General features: G+C 34.8%; 1 protein-coding gene across 1 annotated transcript; it reads right to left on the reverse strand.

The window, feature by feature from the left end:
• Window positions 1-10287: 10287 nt before the first annotated feature.
• On the reverse strand, window positions 10288-16414 carry LOC141606128 (B3 domain-containing protein At3g11580-like). Its single transcript, XM_074425150.1, has 3 exons — window positions 15363-16414; window positions 14064-14323; window positions 10288-10797 (listed from the first exon to the last, which is right to left on the reverse strand). Exons 1-3 carry the CDS (start codon window positions 16144-16146, stop codon window positions 10744-10746), a joined length of 1098 nt encoding a protein of 365 aa, XP_074281251.1. The 5' UTR covers window positions 16147-16414; the 3' UTR covers window positions 10288-10743.
• Window positions 16415-27755: the final 11341 nt, after the last annotated feature.

Raw genomic sequence — 27755 nt, forward strand, 5'->3', positions numbered from 1 at the left:
ATTACAATGATTACAAAGCTTATTTTATCTACGACAAAAGCACGTTCAAAACGGGATTTCGAAGAAGGAAAAGAAATAAAATTAGAAATAAAAGTATGAAAAATATGTCAGATTAGGAGCGATAATACGATTAATAGTCAATTTAATACGTAATTAGGAGCTACGTCAGAGCGAGAAAGAGTTCAGGGACATAAGCCAACCCAGAACAGGCGCATCATCTGCTGCGTCCTCTGGAAGAGGCGCAGCTCTTCCTGCGTCTGTTCTTGAGCTGGGCTCTGTCTGTGAAGTCAGAACCGCGGATTGTTAATGTTCATTGGTGAATTTAAGGTCAATTATTGATATTAGACTCAAGTAAAGGTGATTTAATTAATTACATGTATCTGAAAACGTCATAAAACGAATTAAAGATGATAATTTACAACGATTTACATGATTATACGATGAACGCGTGTCGGAACACAAAAAGAACTTTGAGCTTGAAAACGAAATAGAATCTGATAAATTGAAATCAAATAAAGAAAATTATATACAAAAGATGAATTCCAGAGACTTGATATAAACGAATCGAGCCTCTAAAATCCGGGTTTGAATAAGATGACGAAAACCCGCAAATATTAATTATAAGGGATTCAAGTCGAATTAATCGTTATGATTTGAAAAGGATTAATAAAGACATGATTTATGTACTGATACGAACAAAAGAAATAAAAGAAATAAGAGAAATAAGAAAGTTGCAGAAGGTCGAGGAAGAAGAAGAAGAGCAGGAGCAGCGGCAGCCTCAGGAAGAGGCGCAGCATATGCTGCGATTCTTCGAAGAGGCGCAGCTGCTGCTGCGTTTCTTCTCGACGTCAGACCTCCGCTGTTTTGTAAATACGGTTTTAAAAGATGGTTCTTTAGACGATTTTGAACATGCTTTTGATATAAACCTTACATTAAAAATAAAAGTACAATAAATAAAATGGGATTTTACATCCTCAAACTTACATGTTTGACGAAACGAGATTGACTAAAGTTATCGTTTAGTGATTGCTCGACTCGAATATGCGTGGAGAGTGCCCTTGTTAAAGGATTTAAAAGATTGATTGGATTGATTAAGTGGAGTTGGTCAAATTGGTCGGTCTATGGAACGTGAGTGGGACTCAGAATGATCTGAGCTTACGTGGTCGATTGATCAAGCACGTAGGCGTTGAAAGCAAAAGCGTGGTCTAGAATGCAAAGAGAGAAGAGAAGGGCGGACACTCTCGTGCCAAATATGGAGACCGAAGGTCTCTATTTATACTAAACACACGAATGAGTTTAGGAATGACACGGATACGGAAACAAATCACGAAAATATTCTGGAAAGCATGGAAAGAGGGCTGGGGAAGAGGCGCAGCAGCCACTGCGACCCTTGGAAGAGGCGCAGCACCTGCTGCGTCATTTCCCCAGAGGTTTCCTCCTCAACAAGAAAGATTTCCGCGTTTTTTATGGAATTTCGGTAGATATACACTTCCTTATTCCCTGAAACACAATATACGGAAGATATTTCCATAAAGATATTAAGTTTAATTAGGAATAAATATCCAGAGAATTCTAGAACATTCCGGAACATTCCGACTCCGCATTTAAACGGTTTTTAGAAAATGAAGCGGTTTTTTACCCGGACTCCAAATGAACTCTAACTACTGTCAAAATGACCGTATCGGCGCGTAGATGACGATCATGAGGTTGACTCGAGTGTTTGAGCTATCACTTATCGATGAACTTACGAACTGTCATAAAATCGTTCCGCGTATCAAACATGCGACCCAATCATCACTGGGTGGTTGGCGGGAGGTGCAGAAATGAGGTATCTACACATGTCAGCAATCTGTGTGCTCTTATTAGCACAACTAACACAATTAACTCACAAATAGACCACAAATTCTCATTATAGATGAGAGATATCCGTCTATAGTTATAGACGGGTCAAATATCCACACATTTTAAGCATAAGACAAGCAACAAGTTGTATGGTGGGCCCAAAAATATCAACACTTTAAGCATATTTGACCCGTTTTTTACTTTAAACGGGTATATCCGTCTATAGTGTGATTAATTGATAATAGACCTTTAGTTAAGACTTTAAGCCGTGCCATAGTCGCTGTTACCACTCACTGTAATGACGACAACCATCAAACTTACGCTTCCGCTCTACTGCTGTAAGTATATATTGAGCACATTTTCATATGACAAATGTGTTTAAAAGTCGCTTTAGAGACGATAAAACATTAAACGAGATGAATCAACATTGGTAGATTCTTAGTCTCTTATTGGAAAAAAATTTAGCCTTTTTCTTGATTTTTCCCTCTTAAAGATTTGACTTTAATTTGCTCTCCATTTTAGCCCAGAAAAGCATTTTTTTGTCATATATCTTAGTTAAAGATGGTTTAAATCAAGAATTTAATAGCAACATTTTTACAGTTAACTTCATAAATTGACAAAATTATTGTTAATTTCTTTAAATTAACTTTGTGTGTTTATGATGTGTATTGAAATTTATAATCAGATCTGAAACTTTTTTGGGTCTTTTTGTTCCCCTTGCTGCCCTCATTGGTTCGTTTTAGTCAGAGTATTATTTTGCGTGTTTTCTTGTGTTCTATCTCTTTTGGTATTCTTCTGATCTGTATGATCTCTCTGAAGGTTTTTTTTTTTTTTTTACTTTTTTTCTGGGGTTTTTGAAGTGTGTACTCTTTTAAGGAGAGTCTTCTTCTTTGTTATGGTTTCTGCTTGGTAAATGGAAATTCTTTGAATTTCGTTTACCTTTCTTATCCGCGAGGATGATATAGGTTTATTTATTATCAACCTAGTTTCCTTACCTTATAAGAAAAAAAACATTAAACGAGATGATCATATCGGAAAAAAGCTAAGGGAGTACAATTATATAAACAATTGGTTATTGGTAGATTGAGAAACATGATTTAGATGATGGAAATTTGGTGGGACATGGTAGTGAAAGGTCACAAACACAGAATAGAAGCCAGGTACAAGAGTAAGTAGAGCAAATTTATGTACAGAGTAAAGGTCCTTAAATGATGGGATTTATCTTCTTCATTAGTCCCTACTTCCTTACTATAGTTACTATTCAAGGATAAGTGCAGTAAGGCATTGAGGCATTTGACTGATTGATTTATTCTCTTAGAAAAGACCCCTTTCTCAACATTTATGGGGTCATCGATATCAAATTCAAGGGTTTACCTTTTCTCCCAATATTGTCTCAAACTTCCTTCGATAAAATCAATACTATATATTAAATTCAGAAACCAAAAGACTTTAATATAATTAAAGAAAGTTATACAAATTAATTATACTATATAGTTTTAAATCACTAGCACCGTGTGATGGACCCGATTAAAGGATCTCAATGCAAATATTATATAGTTTGGGTTAAAATTAAATTATATAGAAACTTGGTAATTTTCCTAAACATTTGTAAGAGACTAAAACATGGTCAATTTCCTTAAAATAAAATAATTAATTAAGATGGTCAATTTCTTTAAAATAAAATAATTAATTAAGATGGTCAATTTCAAGGAGACTAAAAGAAAGAAGATACTTGATAATTTTCCTAAATATTTATAGAAGACTAGAAGATGGTCAATTTCCTTAAAATAAAATAATTAATTAGTATAAACATGCACACTTATGGTATTAATTATTATCATCGTAAAATTGTATATTAAATTTAAAATCTATGCAATTTTATTAAACTTTATAGTTTATTAGATGTATAGAGATGTTAATTATTTAACATACAAAAATATAATATAAGTATGTTATAATTAATTCAAGTTAGATTCCATAATATATAATATTGTATAATTCTTTCGATTTGATTTAATGCATATATGTAATATATTTATATAAATATATAAACCTCTTAAAATTGCATGCTTAAGTAGTAAAAGTAATTTCGTCAGTAAAGAAAAGAATTGTAGTAACATTGGATATAGTTATATGATAGTAATTAGACCTGGCAAAATCAACCCGACCCGATTGACCCGACCGAAAAAGGCTGACCCGAGACCCAAAATTGACCCGAACTGCCGCACCCGAATGGCACCCTAAACCCGAGTTAACCCGACCCGACTCGAAAATGACCCGAGCTTTCATTAACCCTCATTAACCCGACTCGAAATGACCCGGCCCGAAACTACCCAACCCGGAAATGACCCGACAAAACATAACTTTAATTGGCCCCAAAAGACTTGAAATGTCTTTTTCCTTTTTAATCATTGACCCGAAAATGACCCGACCCGAAATGACCTGATCTGCTTGACCCGAAACAACCCGACCAACAAATCCAAAACAGACCCGTAAACCCGAAACGACCCGACCCGACCCGAACTAACCCGAATATTTTAGAAACCCGAAATGACCCGACCCGAATTGGCCCGACCCGTTGACCCGATTTGTCAGGTCTGATAGTAATCCCTCATTTGAATAGGAAAAGTAAGAATATTATCAGCGAGATTAGTGAAAGTGGTAGAAACAACAACGAGAGTAGTGAAATAATCAATATTAATGTGGCAATAGTGAAAGTAACAATAATTACGGCAGGAATAGTGAAATTATCAATATTAATGCGGCAGTAGTGACAGTAACAATAATTACGGCGGGAGTAGTGAGAGTAACAATGATTACGGCCAAGTAGTGAAATGTTATTACTATTGTTTCATTAATAAAAGTAAAATATTAATAGCGGGAGTAGTGAATTTGTCTCAAAATTTAATCCATCATAATTTTAGGATGTGTCATAGAAAAATATATTAATGATAAATTTATGGGTTATGCAACTTTAAGTAATTTTATTTAAGGAAAAAAAAATTAATGGTAAGTAGAGGTAGCCCGGGCGAAACCGGACACCAATACTAGTAACGTCATATTTTACCTACTTCATTCTTTAACATTTGGCAAAGGAAAACAAGCATGATATGTCCATGTGAGAGGAGAAGATCTGAAAAACTAGATAGCAATTCCTTCAGATTAAATTGAGTCACTTACTCACTTGTGTTTGAGACCACTTGTGCATACGACTAGAAATCGGACCAATTATATATACTTCCTCCTAAAGAGTGGAGTTTTTATGAATCCCTCATATTTTTTGAGTTCCTAAATCTTCATCTACACCATTAAATTTTACCATGTAGATGGTTAAAATTAAAGATAAAAAATACACTTATCAAAAATCAATTACATATGCACTAATTAATTGTCTTTCTATCTTTAGACCCTAATCACTTTTGTGTTTTAGAGATTTGAGTATAACTCTAATGTTGTACAACTTTTATGGTTGTACGAGTGTAACTTTGATCTTTTAAGGCGGTTTTGTATATAAAAAATTTGAATTTATACAATTTTAACATTTTATGAGTATAACTTTGATATTTTTAAGGCGGTTTTGTATATAAAAATTTGAATTTATACAATATTAACATTTTACGAGTGTAATTTTGATGCTTTACGAGTGTAACATTGATTTTTTAAACCGATTTTGTATTAAAAATTTGAATTTATATAATTTTAACATTTTACGAGTGTAACTTTGATACTTTACGAGTGTAACTTTAGTATTTTAAGAGTATAACTTTAGTATTTTTAGGTCATTTTGTGTAAAAAAAATTGAGTTTGATTACATGTTGAATTTATGTAATTTTAACACAAGTTTATGAGTGTAAGTATAAACCCAGTACTTTATGAGTGTAACTTTAATGCTTAGGACTTGCCTGGAATGTATGGAATAATTAGGGGGTAAATTTTAATTGGTTGATAATTATTGGGGATGTTAATTACTTGGGTATTGAGTTCCTTGAAAATAAGTTTGCATATAGGAGTAATGATTACTGAGTAAATGTTTTAGTCCCTTAATCATTACCCGGGGGGAGGGTGGGTAATGTATTACCCCTTCACTAGGGTAATAGATTCGGGAGATGAATAATTACTCTCATACCAAACATGGAAAACGCACCTTACATATGACTCCCTTATTCATTCCCCTCCTTTTACGCTCAATCCAAGTAAACCCTTAACAAGTATAACTTTAGTCCTTTATGAATGTAACTTTAGTCCGACCACCGACACACACCACCACCATCCACCACCACCAACTCACACCCACAAAAAAGGTAGATCTGGAGAAAAAAAAAGATCTGAAATAAAACACCAAAAAAAAAAATACGAGTGTAACTTTAAAAGAAACCAAAAAAACAGATCTGAAACCCCCTTAACAATGTGCTAATCGACATTTCCATCAATTCACATTATAATACAACATTCATATTAGCAATAATATATATAACCAACCATCTTAATAGATTTAATATTCACAAAACCATCATTAAACCATATCTCAGGACAATAAACTACTGTATAAAACGGGTACAACAATAGACGAGTAGGGTAGATCCCTACCTCTTATTAACACTTCACGTGACAAGTCCGAGCACACGAGACTTGTAACACCCCCATACTCCAAGTGTCTTACCAGGACCACTTAAGGCATGGAAGTTCTACCATCTCGGTTACCCGAGGCAATGATAATCAAAAGACAATAATGAAACATACTTAAATAGTAATAAAGTTTAAAGTGATACAAGCCAAACTCCAAAACTGATAAAAAGGAAATACATGGTTCTCAAAACTGTCAACTACTAAACAACTACAAAAAGATCGACGCAGCGGAAGACTTCTAAAACTGCAACGTGATGACTCATCCCAGCTATCCCATGCGCATCGTCTCATACCTGCTCAATAACTGCTCACCACCCCCGAATGGATCACCACAGTTTTTAAAACATTTAAACGGGGTCAGTACTAATTACACAAAATCAATAGCTGCAAGGAAACGATAATACAAACAACTCAAATCCACACATCTCAGTCACCACATCTCCACCCTATCTCCAGATATCTGACTACACACTGAAGTGTGTAGTCCTGCCAGAGTACCCGTCGCAACAAGTACTCCTCACCGCCAGTGGGGGGCCGCAGCCGTTCCCACCTAAGCCCCGCTCATCTCTTCCGAGCGATAAACCCAAGTCCATTAATGTGCACATCCCTTCTGTGGCGGGTTGCACAGAAGGCGAATCAAGGGCGTGAAGCCACTCCAGCAAGTGACTCCACTCAGCCAGGGACGCACCCCGAAGATCACAGACAGTTATACGATAATACAATACTTCTACCAACAATCACCAAATCAGAATCCAATACGATAATTATTCAATCAACAACAACAACATTACCAACATCAACACCACAAGCCATGCAACTAATACTGAGTAGGGAAACCCTACCTGGAATGCAAACACCACAGACGGTCTTAACAGCTAATTAGAATCTTTCCTCAACGAAACCTCCTTCTATAACATACATGCATACAATTACTACCATAACCACATGAATCACCCAAAATCCCCAATACTACCCAATTAGGGTTTAACCAAACTTAACAAAACATTATGAAAAACATATAGAAAGCTTACTCTCGACACAAGGATCACAACGGCGTAAAGAACAACGCAATCCGACACTCCTAGCCTTAGGGATTTGTTAACATCGCGAAGAACAATGCAACGTAACTCCTTTTTCTCTCTTTGAAAGGTTTTAGAAGGTGAAAAGTGATTAAAAAGAATGACGGAACCCTTTTATACTAATCACGCGTTATTATAAAAACCCGGCTAAAATAACCCGTAAGACTCACTTACTCAATCGAGTAAGTGACTTACTCGATTGAGTGCCCCTTACTCGATCGAGTGTCACACGTACTCGATCGAGTACCCAACAGGCAGACTACTTTTTTGCGTAAAAACATACTTACTCGACAGAGTAAGCCCCACTCGATAGAGTACCCATAGACATAGGAAACCGTAGTATTACAAGACTAGGTTCGTTCTTCAAACTTCCCAACCTATAATAATCATATACAAATTAAACATACAAATATTAACTAGCGCGTATAACCACAATTGTAAACTAAATCTCCCAAATCCCGAATAGGGTTCGGTCTATATAGGTCTAGGACACGGTCTAAGGCATCGAAACAATGAGTGAAGCGTAAACAATTGATTAGAAACATAATTTAAGATAAGTTACGATGTAAAGGTGTTTGGTTGCTCAATTGCCTAAATCCCGCTCCTATGTCTCAATCTTCCTCAAATAACTCTCCTTGTCGATGATATTATGTGTGAATGATTATAAGATATACTAAAAGGGTTTAATTCGGATGTTCAATAGGGTATTTATAGGCTTCAACAAAGGTAGGTTGGTCATAGAATATAATAATATAAAGTAGTTAGGAAAGTCGGAATTAAGAAACTAAACACGCGCTGGAAGATCCAGGTTACTCGATCGAGTAAGTGCTCTACTCGATCGAGGAACCCTACGTCGTTTGAGTTTAGTTACATGCACTGAATTTCGAATGGCCGCCATTTCTTCGTTACTTGGCATAATGTAGCTAGTTACCATGCGTTGGAAAGCTAATACGATAAACTTTCACCTTAAACTCGAATCACTCTCATTGGAGCATTATTACTCTAGATATTACTGTTTGAAGTTGACCCTAACACAAACAATCACTTTTCCAACTCATTATACATTGATTTAACCTTTTCTATTAGTCTTTCATAGTCTAAATAGTACTTAAATGCACATAAAAAATTCTTATAACCTTAAAATATAACGGATATTACACTAATCAATAATCATACCGTATTTCTTTTAACATTTCCTTCTTGGATGAGTGTACACATCACATGGTGTGTTTGACTTTATGTTTATTTATATACTATTAAATCGATAATGAGATGAAATTACATGAAACATGCATGAATAGTATTAGTAACAACCGTCTTCTGGTAGACCATCTCCAAGCAAAGGTCGCGTTAACTAGATCACGACCCGATTTTTATGTTTGACATATTAATTATACTGTAATTTAACCCTGTCACTTTGCATTTATATATATTTTTGTTTTCTTTGATTTGTTTGAAATGTTTTTTTTCATACGGAGGAATGGAGGATACAAATTGTTTGGTCTTGTCCGTACTACTGTTCCTTCACCAATCACCATGTACACACACGTGCTTAACCAAGAACACAAATAATTGGGATTTGAAGAGCATGCATGGTGGTCTAGCACGACACTTAACAATCATTGCCATTATCATCGCTACTCATTTCTCAATTCTCGTTCTTAACCACAAGTCTTCTTGTAATGAAGACCCTTGTGATGAGTATATCCATTACAAGCTTACGATGTCTTAAGTACTACTCCCTCCATACCAGACCAATGGTAACATTGACCGTTTTGCCACTATTCATGGTCATAGGGAATCTTCAATATTATTCTTAATCTATAATACAAAATATAGTCATGTGAGATCTTGTTTGATTTATCGTCATGAATGCTATAAGAATATCAAATTTTTATAATTTTTAATAATGTGTAACAAAAGATATTTACGTTGCAAAACGTGTCTCGACAAGTGTGAAAAAGTCAATGTTACCATTGGTGTGGTATGGAGGGAGTATTTATAATACTCTGTTTTTGTCTTATCTACCCTATATGAAAAATACTTAACCCGTTGTAAACTTACAACGAATATACCCGTCACAAATGAGAATTTGTTTCTCCTAAAACGATCATTTAATAACTTACACACAAATATACAATTACACAAGCGTTTAATTTTAATATCACTATCTTTTACCGCTTCCCTTTTCGATTCATATATATTCCTATCAAAAACCCTCTCCGTTTAAGTCGATTATGAATATTTTTTCAATGTATTAATTATATTTTTACTAACCATATGAAATTAGTTTAACGGAGAAAGTGTAATATTTTTAAAAATTAGTTTTTAAGCCGAGAAAGGGTTATTCCGTTTTTATTTCATATCAAGTTTTTATTTGTAAAAACTCATCCTGAACCATATTAGATAAACAAGCAAAAAAAGATCAGCAACCTTTCCTCTACTAAACAGATTAGTAAATCAGTGTTAGGAGGACATTATCTATCATAAGGTAAAAATGGATCAAATATGCTCCTAATTGCAAGCATGACAGACATTTTGTTAGTCTCTAGACACCCTCTTTTTGTTTCATCTATCATATTTAATACTCCGTACGATTTAAGTTGAATACAAATTTTATCGTCTTAAACAAGAATTTGTGAAAGTTAATCGATAGTAACTAAACAGATAATGGTATTATGGTTAAAAGAACACAAATACACAACTACACAGAATGTAAGTCAACAATTGTAGGTAAACATTTTGTTATTTTTTGCAACTTTAAAATGCTTTGTAAATATAATTCTAGGATAATACAATAGCACTTGACTTAATGTACCACGTGGCAAAATGGGCATTTTGTACTTTACATGCCCTTGTTGTGGGACTCTTTTTGCAACTGAGAGTACTGCCTAAGGCCATGCTCCTCCTCCTCTGCTGTCAATTTCTCCTCCATTCCTTGTCATTTTGAGGTCTATCTTTATCTCAAACTTACATATCTTTAATGGTAAGAGAAAATGCCATAACGTGAGGAATCTCCTTCCAGTTTTACTCCACCAATTAATTCAAAATACTCGTGCTTAAAGAAAAGTTTTTTTTTCCTCCTCTTTTATGCTCGGAACATAATGTTAATCGTTTCCTTTGACCTCGGCAAGTACTCTGTATTCCATAGTTGATACTTCGGTTTAAAATATGTTGAACTTACACAAATCTGATATTACCCAAGCCGATTTCTCATATGCTGATTGATATCGTGTGAAAAATTCATATCCTGTTACACCCAATTTACGCAATTATTAGAATCATAATACAAAATAGGGGACTATTAACCATATATTGCACATATTTGATGTGAATTTAGTAAATATACATGAATTATTGATTAAAAGTGATTTAAGTGATAGCAGGAAAAAGGGATGAAGCACAAAACTTTGTCTTTGCCAAAAGTAATGTAAGATCCTATCACAAATCATGTCAACATTTAAATGATAGTTACATGAATATTAACCGTTATAAATTTTCAACTCTTCATCAAAGAGAAGCACATGTCATACAATTTGGGTAGTGCTCTTAATAGTCTTCAACATCACAAAAACTATTCCAAATGAATTATTTCCATGGAACTCGAGTAATGACCCGATTTCTGATAAATGACTAACAATTGTAAATTTTCACATATTTATTTTAGTGAGCTATTAAAAAAATTATAACAAATACTTGGTAATACAAGATAATAAATCTCATTTCCGTGACCATACACATTGGTAGTGGATTAGCGATTACCGTCTTTCTATTGGCTATTAACAATGCATGTAAGACGGTTATACACTGTGACCAACTATTAAATATATTAAAGATTAAAGATACAATAGTAACTAGTTTTCCCCCGGACAAATTAATCACATAAACTAAAATAATAAATGCAATGGGAAAAAATAGCTAGACAGAAGCCAAAAAGAATGCAAATAGGAAAATGACAGAAATGTTGGGGCAATATGGGGTACTGGGGTAGTATATTTGGCCTAAAAGTGACGTATCAACCAATTGAAAACAGTACAGCCACAGGTATGGCGGTACCCAGATGTAGGTTAAGGACCAGTTGGGACCAAATCAATTCCTTTTTCTAGCTTTCACTCTTTCACCCTCCTCATCGATAGTTTACAATTTCAGGGTATTTGAGCAACTTGTTTGTGTTTCTATTTTATGCAATTTAATCCGGTAAACAAACAATTTGACATCTCACTAACTCGACCTGATAAACAATCCCACATAAACTAAAAAGGGTGTAAAGTTAATTCGATACTACCTCGTAATAAATATGATCAATCCCATCAAAGAACTAACTCGTAAAAAAGCAAATGTGAACAATGGTAGATCCAGAAATTGACCCAGCCGGGGTATACGGATAATGATTCAAAGGAAATTTGAAAAAAGTTGAAAACTTTTAGCTAAAAACTTTAAAAATTTTAATTGCCGGCGGGGACGAGCGCCCCCTACTAGATCCACCACTGAATGTAAACAACCAAAACCCGAGGGTGAAAGTAGACGCGATACAATACCCCACCTGAGCTATTTAGTTACCAACATACAATTTGCAATCTCACATGGTTCCAAAGCAACCCCCCACAAATTGAAGAATTGCCTTATAGCAAAGGGAAATTATATGAGTTGGGACCCATAATGGCCGACTGATATGGTACAGATATGTATCACCTGGAAGTAACTGCAAATTTATAATCTTAGAAACAAACATCTGGTAACATACTCCAGGTTGTTTAATTTGGTTGTCTAATTCTTTAGTCAAGATCAATTTTATTTGTGATTACTTCCTCCTTAGGAATTGTCCAATTACTTGAGTCCCACATAATTCCTACGACCAACCATTTTCTTTCCTTTTAATCAAAATAAACTTGTATTGATAAAGACTGGGTACAACAGTACGTCTTTATATCCCATCAATTGAGAAATTTCAACCCAAGTTGTTTTCTACAAGTCAACTAAACAACAATATACTCCTACAAGCCTACAATCAATCAAAAACAGAATATTTGCATCCTAAAAGAATTGAAATTTCTTAAAAGTTATGGCAATGACTTTTCACTATATATTGTGACGCTAGAATAACGTTTCCAAATTTTCGACAAACAAACAGAAGCATAAAACGAAGGAAAACTAATTCCGTTATATCACGTAAGAAACAATCAAATAACAACATAGTTTGATAAACATTTTAGGATTATAAATCGTCTATGATAATGAGACCATGCCCCACAATTTGCAAAGTCCCACATAATCGACGACAAATACATACATGCATATACACACACGACCTTAATACCCACATTACGGAGTAGGAGTATATGATAAGGAAAGGTATCAAATTTTCCTTATTCGCCTATGTAGGAAACTTTAACACGGAAGATATAATTGACACCCCCCACAGCCCACAAGTGCAGCTAGACCCATCCTAAAATGGTAGGGCTTCCTCAAAATTAAAAATTATGCGAATTTATAATTTTGCATCTGCAGGTCTTTTTTAGTTCTATTCAAACGTGTATATAAAGCTTATGCAGATTTTCTAGTTCTATTCAATTATTCAAACTTGAAAAGCTCATTTTCCGTCAAACATTAGTGCCAAAATTCTCCTCATTCTACATAATTGCTCACCGTCCTTGACTTCTTCATTACTCTCCTCATTCTACCTAATTTATACTATTTAGTACAACTATAAACGGTAATTTATACGTACTACCTAATTGACTGCTTATAAAATTTATAAACAAAGTAAATTCGGACTCGAAACGTATGAGATAAAAAAAATGGGTCGGATTACCAATCACCATAATAAACGGTATTTTGTTTTAGGGAATTTGGTGTGCAGGACGGTGACAAAAAGCAAAGGCTAAGCATAGTAGTATACTAGTCGTAATCGGATCACGTTCAAAATAACTTGGAAAAAATATCCATCGTTTTCATGGACCTAAATCTAAGCCGACTCAAAACACTAAACTACGGAGAGTGCTACTTATCTGCGCACTATTTGCTATTTCACACTACCAGACGTACCAGTAATTACATGCAAACCTATAAATCAACACTGACGGCCATGACAATTAAAAAACATTAATTATATAGACAAAGCCGTGATTAACGTACTTGATTAACTCGATACTTAACTAGTATATCTACACGAATATCAAGAGATATTATAGAGACAGTACAGAGATTATGCATGAGAGACAACGCAAGATGACGACAAAGTCAATCAAGTTGTAATTAATAACTAAGTCAATAATACAGCTCCCCTAACCCTAATGCAGGAACTATTAGGTTTTAATTTTTGTCTCATTTAAGGGAGCAAATAAATGGGGATTTGAATTTGAAGATTCCAGGTAGCAGCAATATAAACACCTATAACTTCCAGCTCATTAACAATGTTAATACCACGACTAGTGTTTAGTTTAGTTTTTTCAACATGGGATTTAATTAATTAAACATAAAGCAACTAATATTATTACTAGCATTAGTGCTACCTACCATGTGATCGTGATTGTTAGGAGGGTAACCCACGTAGTCAATGTAATTGTAAGATGTGGGTCCCATTCTTGAACCCGATCCCGAGCCGAATACTTGACCCTGACCTTGGCTTGATAGCGACGAACCATCTGAGGTTTGTGGTTCATCCTCTGTAATATTTTCATCCTCTTCTTCAACCTGGCATTCCAAATTTACGCCGAATAAACGTACCCTTTTGGAATTCCCTGATTTTTTTGATTTCTGTCTAGCTTCTACCTTGCCTAGGCATTAAAAGTGTAGATAAAATTAGATAAAGTTATACTCACAACCACATACACATACGCTGTAATTATCTAGCCCAACTCTAATTAAACTCGTTAATTAATTATTAAACGTCTAACTAATGATGTGACATCAAAGTGATTAGATTATTGGACTCCCACGTGCTTGTCTGCTAGTTAAATAGATTACTTCATCAGAAATTCTTCACTTCCCTTCACTAATTATTTGTTTAATCACAAAGTTGATGTCATCCTTATCACTATTAACACTAATTTAGTCAGTTGATTAGTCACTACGACCAGAATTTAAACACCTTTGGACTTGCTTCCACTTAATAGTAATATTACCCAATAAAGAATATCGAGTAACAACTTACAAAAATACCGTCTTATACAAGACCGTCTAATTTTATAATTCGTGGAAATTATAATACTCCCTACCCTACCAGCTAGTCTTGCTTGTGATGGGCTAATCCCGTCACAAGCTTGTGACCTCTCACAAAAAGGGAGAGGGGACAAGGTGGGGTACCCTCCATGTGCTTCCCACTCACCTCTCAATGAGCATTTTGTGAGAGGAAACGATATCCGTCACAAGTTTGTGACGGATATCGTCCGTCTTCAATGAGATTTTGCCCTACCCTACCGGATTATCTGAATGCCTTTTTTGAAGGAGAGAATCATGGGTTGGGCACATTTTTCCAGGGCAATTGGAATGTGTTACGCACGCACGTAGATCAGCGTGTGGTACAATCAATCTAAATTCTCTGTTATTCGAACTCCTTTCTCTGAGCATGGATCATTTTATAGATATAAAATATTATCAAAATTGAAAAAAGAAACAAATATGTGTAAACAAGCAAACAAAATAAATGAGATAGACGATTTGATGACTACGAGACGATAGACTACTTCTCCTTGTCTACTCTCATCTAACTTAAATTTTCAAATATTATTTACAAGCTCGTCTTGTAACGAGATAATTATTAAAATAAAGTTCAAAAAAATCGAAGAATTAAGAGAAGAAAATAATGAAAAATACCTTGAGGGAGGAAATTAGTAAAGGCGGACACCTGGTGAGACGGTGCGTAGCATTGCTGCGACTGCACCACATTTTGTTGATGATTATTGTTATAGTAAGTCTGACTATTATAACCTTCATGATTATAATTAGGATTATTGTTAATGTTAAAATTATACGAGGAAGACGACGGCGACCTGGCGGTCCAGCCAACGGTCTGTTGAACCGGTGGATTAGACCCGCGACGACGCCAACCGATGAAAAACCGGTCAGGTTCAAACCGATGCCGTTCAAACAAAACGACGTCGCCGGCATCAAGTTTCTTCTCCTTAACATACCGACTCCATCCTTTAGTCAACACATAGCTCTGACTACTATTCCAGTAAGAATACCTAAACCTCCAGCACTTTCCAGTCTCATCCTCAAACCCTAACAACAACCCGCCGCCGCCGGCACCGCCGTCAGCGGTGGTGTTCGCTGCGTTGGCGGCGGCGGCGAGAGGGAGGTACTTTTCGGCGTGTTGTTTTGGAATTACGAGGCGGTTGAGTTTGCCTACGTCGCTAGGGGTTAACGGTTTTTCAAACATGTGTTCTTTATCGAGGGTAGTGATTGTGGAGGATGAGGCCGTTTCGGAGCGGTCGACCATGTTGTTAGCATTGGTGGTGCTGTTGTCGGAATCGACGTCGTCGTAATTGGTGTTGATCTGGTTGAGATTGTTGTGGTAGACGAATGGGAAAGGTTTTTGAGGAGTTGGAGTATACCAAAGAGTGTGAGAAGGTTGATGGTTTGAGGAGTATTGGTTCATTTCTACTACTAATAATAATATGATTTGTATGGTCAATTTTGTTATGATAAGGTGAGATTTAGTTAGGAAAATGAGTATAAAGTGAAGAGGAAAAAGGGGGTATATGAAGAGGTAGGAAACAAGGAGAGAAGTTGGAAAATTATATTTATTTAATATTATTTTGAGTGTGAAAATATAAGATCTAATGATAATAATAATGATATGGGGGAAGAAGGGGAGGAAAATAAAAAAAGAATGCAATGTAAAGAAGAAAAGTAGGGATTGAAAATGTACAGAGTGAAGGATAGGAGAGGACCATTGCATTTTAATGCTAACCATTTGACCGGTGCCTCTTTAGTTTAAGTAAATTCTTATCTTGTCACCCAAAACAAAAGCAATTTCTTATCTTTTCCTTATTTTTGTTAGTAGCCTTTTACAAGTAAGGATAATATATTACGACATAGAATCAATAATAACAAAAAATAATATAAATGAAAAAATTAAATGTATTCTATTTGGGATGTAAACGATAATTCCATCTGATCTCGAGCTAGGGTAGGATTGAGATCGACTCGGAGCTCATCGAGCTCAAAAACTCGAAGCTCATCAAGCTCAAGAAATTGAAGCTCGAGCACGAATTAGGCATGGGTGTAATTACTCGTATGTTGTTTTCACTTACTCATTTTTAAATGGGTCAATTGTTGTACACTACCTTATAAATTGAAGCTCGAGCACGAATTAGGCATGGTTGTAATTACTCGTATGTTGTTTTCACTTACTCATTTTTAAATGGGTGAATTGTTGTACACTACCTTATAAATACACTACTTTACAAACTATTACCTTTGATTCCATTTTTTGTTAAACACTCCCATAGACATAAATTTTCATGTTACACACTCCCAAAATACCATTCCAGGCCAAAAAAAGTCAAGTATCCAGCATTCACCACAAGAGGCACGTGATGTCTTTTATTTGAGTAATAAGAGAGACAAAGAAAGAAAGGAAGAAAGAAGACGTGTTTATAAAGAGAAAGAAAGAAAGAAGAATGGTTAATAAAGAGAAACGAAAAAAAACTAAATGATTAATAAAGAGGAAATAAAGAGTTTTAGAGGGAAAACTAAAAAGGGGGCAAAAAAGTAGAGGGAAATCAAAGTTTGTTTAAGGAAAATAAAAGATATCACGTGCCTCCGGTGGTCAATGCCGGATACTTGACTTTTTTTGCCGGAAATTGTATTTTGGGAGTGTTTTAACATAAAAATGTATGTTTAAGGTAGAGTTATTCAAATGCGGGCTTGAAACGGACATGAGCCGGGCCGTGAAGAAAAAAGTTGCCTTTAAGACTATAGTGGGCGGGCCGGGTCATAATTATGGGACAATTATCCTTGCCCTTACCCGCCCTTTAGTCAAAAGTCGGGCGGCCCATGAGATAATGGGCCATAACACTAAACTTTAACTGTTAATTACGTATTCAGTATAGAATGACTTCAATTTAAACTTTTATTTTATATCTCATACCTTGATTTGAAATTTGAGGTTATGTGTATAATATATATGGATAGTGAAGGAATATATATAAGAGTAGAGGTAAAGATTGGATGTATACATTATTGTAACTTGTAATACACGGTAATTAGCTGTGTTTTGAATATATGAGCCTATTGAAAAGATAATCAAATTTTAATTAGCATGGAAATATTTGAAAAGACAACGGTTTAGGTTCGACTTTATTAAATAAAAATATGCTTTTATGTTCTTTCATTAAAAAAATTATTATTTAAAACAATAAATATACACAAATAAATTGAAAATTTATTATCTTATATTTTTAGTGGGCCGGGCAGGTCGGCCCGTTTGGAAAAGCTCGTGTCCATTGTTTGGGCTAAAAATAGCACAATAAAGAGAAGGCCCACTTGATAAAATAATGGATTGTGGAAGGAGTGATAAGGAGGAAGAGAGCCAGTGATTGAATAAAGCATGGAGAAAGGGAATGGGCCGGCACGCATACGGGAGAAGACTAAAGCCCATCAGAGGAGGCGTCTGGGATTAGGAAAGGGGGAGTCAGGGAGATGTCAGGGAGAATTGAGGGAGACGACCAAACATGGAAAGAGTTATTATGGAAGTTATATTCCCTTTTCATAATCGAGGTAGGACATGTCTAGGGCTCTTACCCTATAAATAGCCAAGGAAGCAATCAAGGAAGGGGATTCATACAGACATTCATACACACATCTGCATTCTCATCAAGATATCAACTCAAACACATCAACATGATACCTCGTGTTAGCAAGACTTGCAGTACGACAATTGTAATCATCCTACCATTCGAGAATAGTGCAATATTTGGCAGGGTACCGTCCCTCCCGCGGTTGTTCCCACATTGGGTTTTCCGCGTCACCAAATCTTACGTGTTAATTTACATTACGTACTTTATTTCCTTATTTATACATCAACATACGAACAATCATTCAATCGTCCAACGAGTAAGACCGCATTGACCCGAATCAACTAATTCGGTAAAAAATACCTAAACAGTTTGGCGCCCACCGTGGGGCATTGTGGTCGTCAATCGTTGATACTCTAAATACACAATGGATAAGCAAGCATCGGACGCCGTGTCAGGGAGCAACACCAACAGCAAAAACCTCTCTACCTCTTAAGACTCCTACTGTCACAACCCAAGCCAGATCAGATAAGGGAGCAACAAGCTCAGGCCTCACCCCGCCACCTAGTCCCACGCAAATCTTGCTCACTGGCGTGGAGAACCTCCAGAAAGCCATGGAAAACATGAGAGAAGACCAGAAGAAGGCAGAAGCTGAAGCAAGGAAGAGGGACAAAGAGCTATGGGCGCAGATAGACTTCCTGAAACAGCAGTCTGCCACCCCGACGAGCAGTGCAGGGGAAGGAAGGTCTCCACTAGTAGATCTGACACAGAGGGCATCAGGCAGCAGGAATCCACCTCGACAGATACCAGCCGAGCTGGTAACAAGGTTGGATCTAACTACAGTACCGACGGATGGAAGAATAACCCCACAAGGGCTGGGATACCTCACACCAGACACCTGGCCATCGGCCAGCGGTACGGAGGCACGAGCGGGTGGCATCCCCGTCAGCAGTTTCGCAGCAGCTGATCAGACACCTGAGGCAGGGTCCGAGTGGAACCAGCAAGTGAACTGGCAGCAAGGGACAATCGTTACTTCAACCCCCTAGCTGCTGGAACACATCAGAACCTTCAAGAGCTCGGATCAGGAGGCAGTATATCAAACCAGCAGGCAGCCGACAGGCGTGAAGGAAAAGATGATTCATATACATTTTAACATACTCATATATGTCTAAAATAATTTGTCATAAAATTAAAACGGATCTTATGCATGCAAACAATAATATAAAAGAAGAAGAATAATGTCCTTACATTCAATATTTCGGCTATATTGGGCACAAGAGAGATCACCTTTCTCTCTTGTTCTTGAGCTTATCCTTATGGAAGAACAAAGATCTAAGTATAATATCTCTCCCCAAGCTTTATACCCAAGGCTCCTCTTAATAAAATTAATATTACAAATACTAGTATAATATTAATTCTTAGTAGAAAATTGAACCAAAATAAATTGGTATTTTGGCTCCTAAAACCGGGTAGAGGAGAAGAGATTTTGGAGTGAATAATCTCTCTAATTTATCATAAAAGTAGAGAGGTAATTATCTTTCTAACACTAGAAATTTACAAATGTGATTGAATGAATAATATTAGAGAAGAAAACTCTCTAAATGCACCTAGGAAAACCGGTTGGGAGAGCCTTTTAGGGGAGCCAATGCATGCCCAAATTTGTCTTCACAAGGAGAGTAGGCATGCATGGCTACTTTGGCTTTTCATCATTATGTTTTCTATATTAAAATATAAACACAATTTTCCCTAATACTCTTCTAAAATTTCGGCCCTTTTAATTAATATGGAGTCCATATTATTTTTGTCAATTGTCAATATGTCACATGTCACATGTCACATAAATTTGTTATGTATTTTTAACATATTAAAAATCAACGTATTAATAAAAATACGTCACATACAAAAATCGACTTAGTAATTTCATAATTACTTGTGCCAAAAAGTTTTACCATTTATAAATCACAACAGATTGTATTTATAACAATTCATTCAAATTTAATTGTTACATTAAACAATTTATTTCATCCGAGTAATTATACGGTTTGATTACTCGGATCGTATCTCATTTAATCACATTTCAATTCGATACGTAAATTTTACTTCCAAAATCGTCCGTCAATTTTCAAGTAATTTAATTAACTCGCAACGTTATACGATTAATTAAATAATCAATTAAGAGTATTGCCCTTTAGGTATGACCTAGGGGTCAATCGATCACCACCGTCACACGACGAATGTCAAACTCTAGTCGACCAATCATTACCGATATATGTTGACCATTGACATAACAAAATTACTTCCCAATTGTATTCTTAAAATGAGATTTAATAATGATATTTAAATCATGTGATCGCACTATTGTTGAGGACACATTTCCCAACAATCTCCTACTTGTCCTCGACAAGTGTGCGTCACCAATTCTCTTGTCCTATTACTATCTCCCACTCAATGCAAGGTGTCTTTCGGTCGTACTTGCAAGTGATCATATCAAGAATGGTTTCCTCGATCCGGAGAATAACGATTGACCGGATTTATCCACTCGGATACCTTCCGAGCGTGGCCACGCATTTCGATTCATTACTCCTCGAGTGGCCCCGAGATATTGTTATAACCCGACAAGGGGGTGGACAATTCCTATCGCACTTATTCCCTTCGACTAGCCACAGCCATCATAACCCAAAATATGCCCATTTGACCCCATTTACGAAGGTCGTAGTAACACAAATCAAAGTTAATCTGAAACTGTGCCATCTTCGGTGAATAGTCTTTAGTCAAAAGAATCGACTCATTAGAATACTATAGTAGCTCTCGCCACGACCAGGCTATATAAATTTGCCAGAACTCTATAAGCGGTCATAAGGCCCGACAAAGTGTTCCTAACAGTCTGCCTATGTGATCGACTAGTCATCTCACATGACTGTATGGCACTTGAACTTGCCATCAATCGCATCACACTCTAGTCACTTCGAGACGTCACCTCATACAAGTGACTATGGGCGAATACTATGCTAATCCGTGTTCACTTTAACGGGGTTCAATTGTCTCTACAACCCGTTTGGATGTAACAAAGTATAATAAAAGAGTTTTAAAATAAAACTCGAACGACAAATGTGATTATCACATATGAATAGTCAATGCCTGATTACTATTCATGTTCTATAATCTAATTTGATCTTGTACGTAGTTGTTCATTTCAATTCAATTGAAATGACATGACTCATCATGTTTAGCTTTTGAGAGGGCTTTGGTTAGTAGGTTTTACCAACTTCTTGTACCTTACTCAACCTTACTACATATTCGTTTTCCTTTGTAATGTATACATTTGCATCACAAAACTTTCTGAGTACGTGTCGAGATCTAATCAAGACATAGGCCCTCTTAGCCTAAGAATTGCTCCCACTGGTTTCACAAAGTGTGCGGACTCATCCTCTTGCACATCTCATGATTTCAAGTGTACTCAATTTCCGTTATAAATATCTCTCATTGTTCTTTATTGCCTAGAACGATTCTAGAAAATCTACTTCTTAATTATTATAGCCACAATGGTATCTTAACCATTCCTAATGTGTTTTGATTATGGTTTTGTCGGAAACCATGTGCAACCTCAATTGTCAATTGTCACTTGTGTAACACCCTTACACAAAATTGCATCATAAACACTTTGCTTTACTTCCCTAATGCTTCTACATGCACTTAAGGGTACTCTTTATGGCTTACTTGACAAAGATTACTTAAATTCGATTTTGAAAACAATTCATCACACTCAAAGCATATGAAGTGTTATACATCATTACTCATTTAATTGATCCGGCAGCGGAAGCAAATGGAATCAATCAAATACGTTCAATTTAATTGAACTAGTCATGAATCTTATCAACATAAGACTTCTTACTGATGCTAATATCATGTGGATTTATCTTCATAAATCCAGATATTCACGATGTATTATAATACTCCAAAAGTCTTAAATCATTCTCAATGATCAATATGTCATCCACATATCGGACTAATTAAAATTTCCGTAACTCCCACTAAACTCCATGTATAAACACAACTTCTTGACTTATCGAGAAATGTTTTATCACATGATCCAAAATGTTGATTCCAACTCATTGATGTCCAACTTAAGACCCTCTCTTAAGTTTCACATTATCTTAGGATTGCAAGAATCTACTAAACTCAAGACATGTATTGAATACATTCCTTCTATTGAAGAAGTGAGTTTTAGATTCACTCGCTATGTATTTCATAACCTCATAATGAAACACAATCCCTAAGAAAATCCAAATAGACTTAAGCATTTCAATTAGTGCAAGACCCTTTGTCACTAATCAACCAATCTTGCTTTGAAATATCTCTTTATTAGTGCAAAATCCTTTGTCACTAATCAAGCCTTTCATTTCGGATTTTCATGGCTCTAAGCCTTGTATTGAGTTGTGACTTTAAACACTCTTATGTAAGTCATATGTTCATTACTTTCTAGAAGTAATCAACTTGAATCAAACAATTTCTTTTGTAAGTTATAAGCTCTTTACTTTCTTAAAAGTAGCATGAATTCATCATTTTTAACAAGTGACGAATTTAACCTCCTAGGTTTTGAAGAAACAACGTCTTACACAAAACGTCTCATGTAGCCAAGAAAGACCAGTTTCTTGCGACATAATATTCTTTGTGGCATTCTTTGTGGCTCTTGAAAAATTTCTCCCACTCTGTCTTCTAGAAATAAACTTGTATTTTAGAAAGACAGTTTCATGAGCCGCAAACCCGTCGTGCTCGTGATAATTGAAAAGGGGAAAAATGAGCATTTGTTTCTTGTGAAAACTTACAACCATGGTACCCTTACCATTTCATATCTCATATGATTCGATTTAGTGGAAAAATAATTTAGACAAAAATGATAAAATCCCCAAAAGGATCAAGTAACTCAAAGTAACTTGATTGAAGTTCAAACCATATCGAATAGCGTTTGATTTCTTATCCAATCACACATTATTCAATGATGCGTGCTAAGAGAGATTAACTTGTGATACTATATCACATTTCCTTTGGCTTATATCAAAGTCTTCACTTTGATAATCCCATCACGACTAAATCGTGATTCCTTGAACTCTTTGAAATTCTTCAAAGATTTCTCTATTTACCTTATTAAGTGAACATATTAGTGTCAACTTAAATCGTTGGTAAAAGAAAATGATCAACCTATTTTGGATCAATGATTTACAATCTCGATCTCCTTTTCAACCAAAAGGCACGAGACATCTTGCTTTGAATACAAGATACGCATATACCATTAACAATCTAATGGTTTCAAGAGTACTCGATAACTCCTTGCGTTCATCATTCCAAAATTTAAGGTTTAATCTTGGGTTACCAATTTGAGTCTTACATCATCTTCATGATATATCATTCTAGTTTGGTTTAGAATATAATCACCTTGATGATGGGCTAGCCATACATCAAATCATGGTGTAAAGGGTCACAAAGGTGAAAACCTCTTTTGTATCTTAACAAGTTCATATTCTTATTTAGAGTTTATGCACTTAATAGTCATAATTAAGTACAACTTTAAATCCAAAAACTAGATTGAGTACACAATTACTCTATCTCTCGACATTATTGTTGCTAGTCGTCATATTCTAATCATCCTATGTATCAAGTACAATGATGAAAACCTCCACTGGTTTCTAATATTGACGAAGTGGTACTAGCAAAATTTTATGTTTAATCAAATAAACATTTAAAGAAGAGGGTCCCATTAGATGTCCCACAACTAACTTGTTGATTCTTCAATAATTTGGGGCAGTTTCCTTTCTTGTGTCCAACATTTAAGACAATGGAAACTTTATTGGTCGGGATTGATAGGTTTAGTATCGTCATTCCTCAATGACTTTACTTTCAACATTACCTTGTATCAATTCCATTATTATCTTTACTTCTTGAACCTCGTCCTCATCTTAACGGTTTAAGAGAATGCTCCCACTCATTTTAATGAGTCTTTACTTTGAGAAGCAAAATTGAATTCATGAAGATTACTCTTCATTTGTTTGTTTTAGTCTTAAAAACTTTCATTGAAGTGGTTGCGTTATTTTGGTCAATTACGAATTCTTGACAAAACTAATTACCAAAATAATTTATCATTTCAAGGTACTTAATTCAATTAAGTATATGAAACATAACAATCCATTGTAAGTAGATGTGTTAGTCAAGAATCAAAAACCTGTTTGATAATGAATAACCTTTATCTATACTCTTTACAAGAGATCCTTAGCAATGGTTCATTTGAGGTTTTAGAAGCAAACTCATATTTGTCTTTAGTTACGATATTTTAATGGAGATTTGAATCAAAAACGAAATGATATCGTATATGAATTGTGGTTAAGAAATAGAACAATATAATAACGGAATAGTGAAAACAAAACATTTATCGTTATATTAATACTTGTAAATAACAAGTAAAACATTTACATAGTGACCTCTACCCAACTATGATAAATGATTCCAAGACCCAAATTCATATCGACTTAGGCACGGGGTAGCCGATTCAACCTTTATCAATATAACTCGGTGGATTAACCTTTTAATCGATTCTACTTTTAGAACTCTTGGTCGATAAAATTACTCTAATGTTTATCTATAGCCCAAAACACATCAACAAGGGCACGGGGTAGCCGATACATCCCTTATCAATAACTTTTGTTGAGTTCAATCCAAATTTCGAATAAATGTGTCCATTATCCAAACCCACATCAACTTGGGCACGGGGTAGCCGATACATCCCTTATCAACATGAATTCGGTGGATTAACATTCATCACCCACTTCCCCTACGTAACAAGGTTTGTACCCGGGGTAGCCGAGCGCACTCCCTCGCGAAATAGGTTTTCATGGTTTCTACTATTTGGTAAGGCTATGTCTCAATTAATTGTTTAGCGAGAGGTCATGCCAATTTATTATCTATCACGTTTTAAGTGAACTAAAGCGGTGAACTACGATAATTATAATTGACACGGTCGATAAACTCGATAAAATAACAATGCATGTTTAGTTATGGCGATTTAGCGATGCATGTGACATAAAATAAAATGCAAGCATAAAGATAAATAAATCCTAGTATGGCCTTTCCTAAAAAAATAGAAAAACTATTAATCTATTACATATTCGGAAACCAACTCCATTGGTCCCTTGAACTTCGGTTGTGGCACGCATCTCGAGGTAACACCGTCTTTATGTATCGCCATTCTTGAAGAAATCCGTCTTTAGGAACTCCGGAATGAATAAAATTACATAATAAATTACATAATTTCCTATTATACATTTGTAACTAAAATAAGATAAATCTATTAAATATTACAAAACGGTGATACGAGATCACAATAAAAATTACAACCGAATCGATATTCCCATACATTTCGGGAAATACCAATTAAAATCTAAGGCCATACTAAGTAAAATTACATAATTCAAAATTACATAAATTAAAATTATGACAATCATAAAGAAAATGCAGCATTATAATATGTATGAACATGCTCAATTTTTATGCTAAATCGCCTTTAATTAGCCAATATCGTATATTACTCGGTTTTTACGGATTTGCGTGATTTCAACATTTTATAATCACAAAAATACATAAACTCATATTTATGCATAAGTTAATTACCCTAACCTCTTAGAACTCAAAATATAGTCTTTACTAATAATTTGACCATAATTAACTTTTATTTACAAAATTGTTCATAAATGGGCCAAAAAATACAAAATTAAGCTATTAAACTTCAAATAAATCCAAAAATTCCAAATAAATTCAAAATTCAAAATTTAAATTCATGAACATTCTGGAAAAATTCCATGACACTCATAATGTTCAAAATCTTAGGTTAAAAATTTCGAAAATTTTCCGGAAAAACAATGTTGCGGTTTATCGATATTTAATAAAATAATCATAAAAACATGGAAAAATTATTTTCATTAACTTTTCAATTTTAGATCTGAAAAATATAATAAAATGCAACATTAGACGTTTTTCCTAAGTCATAGATTATGTTTTTATTAATTTTCACTAATAATGTCACTATTTATGCCATTTTTCTTCAAAAATTCATAAATCATGCTAAAAGACTTCTTTATAGCCAATTATTTTACACACATCTTGTAAAATTGCATGTGACAACATATAAATTTTCTATGACCAGATTCGAAATTTAACTCATATTAACCTATTTTTCTCTTAAATCCGAATTTAATAATGAAAAATTCATTTTTCGAGCATAACAAGTTCAAAAATTATGAAAATTTACAGGTTATCTCAAAATAATATATGTAACAACATATCCAAAAACCAAGTGAAAATTCGAAGTATAGCTAATTTTCGACCAAAAATGACATTTTTACTCATAAAATCACATTTAAATGCCATTATTGTTAAATATGAACAATAAAAATCCGAAAAATTAACCCAAATATCCTAAAACACTTTAGGACCAGAAATATTAACATGCATGTAATAATTTCGTGATATATCATAATAACACAAATTTTACAAGTTTTATTTTGTTATTCATATAACTCGGAAAAACTTTTAACCGATTTGCATGCAAACAACCGTGGCTCTGGATACCGATTGAAGGAAAAGATGATTCATATACATTTTAACATACTCATATATGTCTAAAATAATTTGTCATAAAATTAAAACGGATCTTATGCATGCAAACAATAATATAAAAGAAGAAGAATAATGTCCTTACATTCAATATTTCGGCTATATTGGGCACAAGAGAGATCACCTTTCTCTCTTGTTCTTGAGCTTATCCTTATGGAAGAACAAAGATCTAAGTATAAGATCTCTCCCCAAGCTTTATACCCAAGGCTCCTCTTAATAAAATTAATATTACAAATACTAGTATAATATTAATTCTTAGTAGAAAATTGAACCAAAATAAATTGGTATTTTGGCTCCTAAAACCGGGTAGAGGAGAAGAGATTTTGGAGTGAATAATCTCTCTAATTTATCATAAAAGTAGAGAGGTAATTATCTTTCTAACACTAGAAATTTACAAATGTGATTGAATGAATAATATTAGAGAAGAAAACTCTCTAAATGCACCTAGGAAAACCGGTTGGGAGAGCCTTTTAGGGGAGCCAATGCATGCCCAAATTTGTCTTCACAAGGAGAGTAGGCATGCATGGCTACTTTGGCTTTTCATCATTATGTTTTCTATATTAAAATATAAACACAATTTTCCCTAATACTCTTCTAAAATTTCGGCCCTTTTAATTAATATGGAGTCCATATTATTTTTGTCAATTGTCAATATGTCACATGTCACATGTCACATAAATTTGTTATGTATTTTTAACATATTAAAAATCAACGTATTAATAAAAATACGTCACATACAAAAATCGACTTAGTAATTTCATAATTACTTGTGCCAAAAAGTTTTACCATTTATAAATCACAACAG

This window comes from Silene latifolia, chromosome 1 (assembly GCF_048544455.1).
Source record: "Silene latifolia isolate original U9 population chromosome 1, ASM4854445v1, whole genome shotgun sequence".
Taxonomy (NCBI): Eukaryota; Viridiplantae; Streptophyta; class Magnoliopsida; order Caryophyllales; family Caryophyllaceae; genus Silene; species Silene latifolia.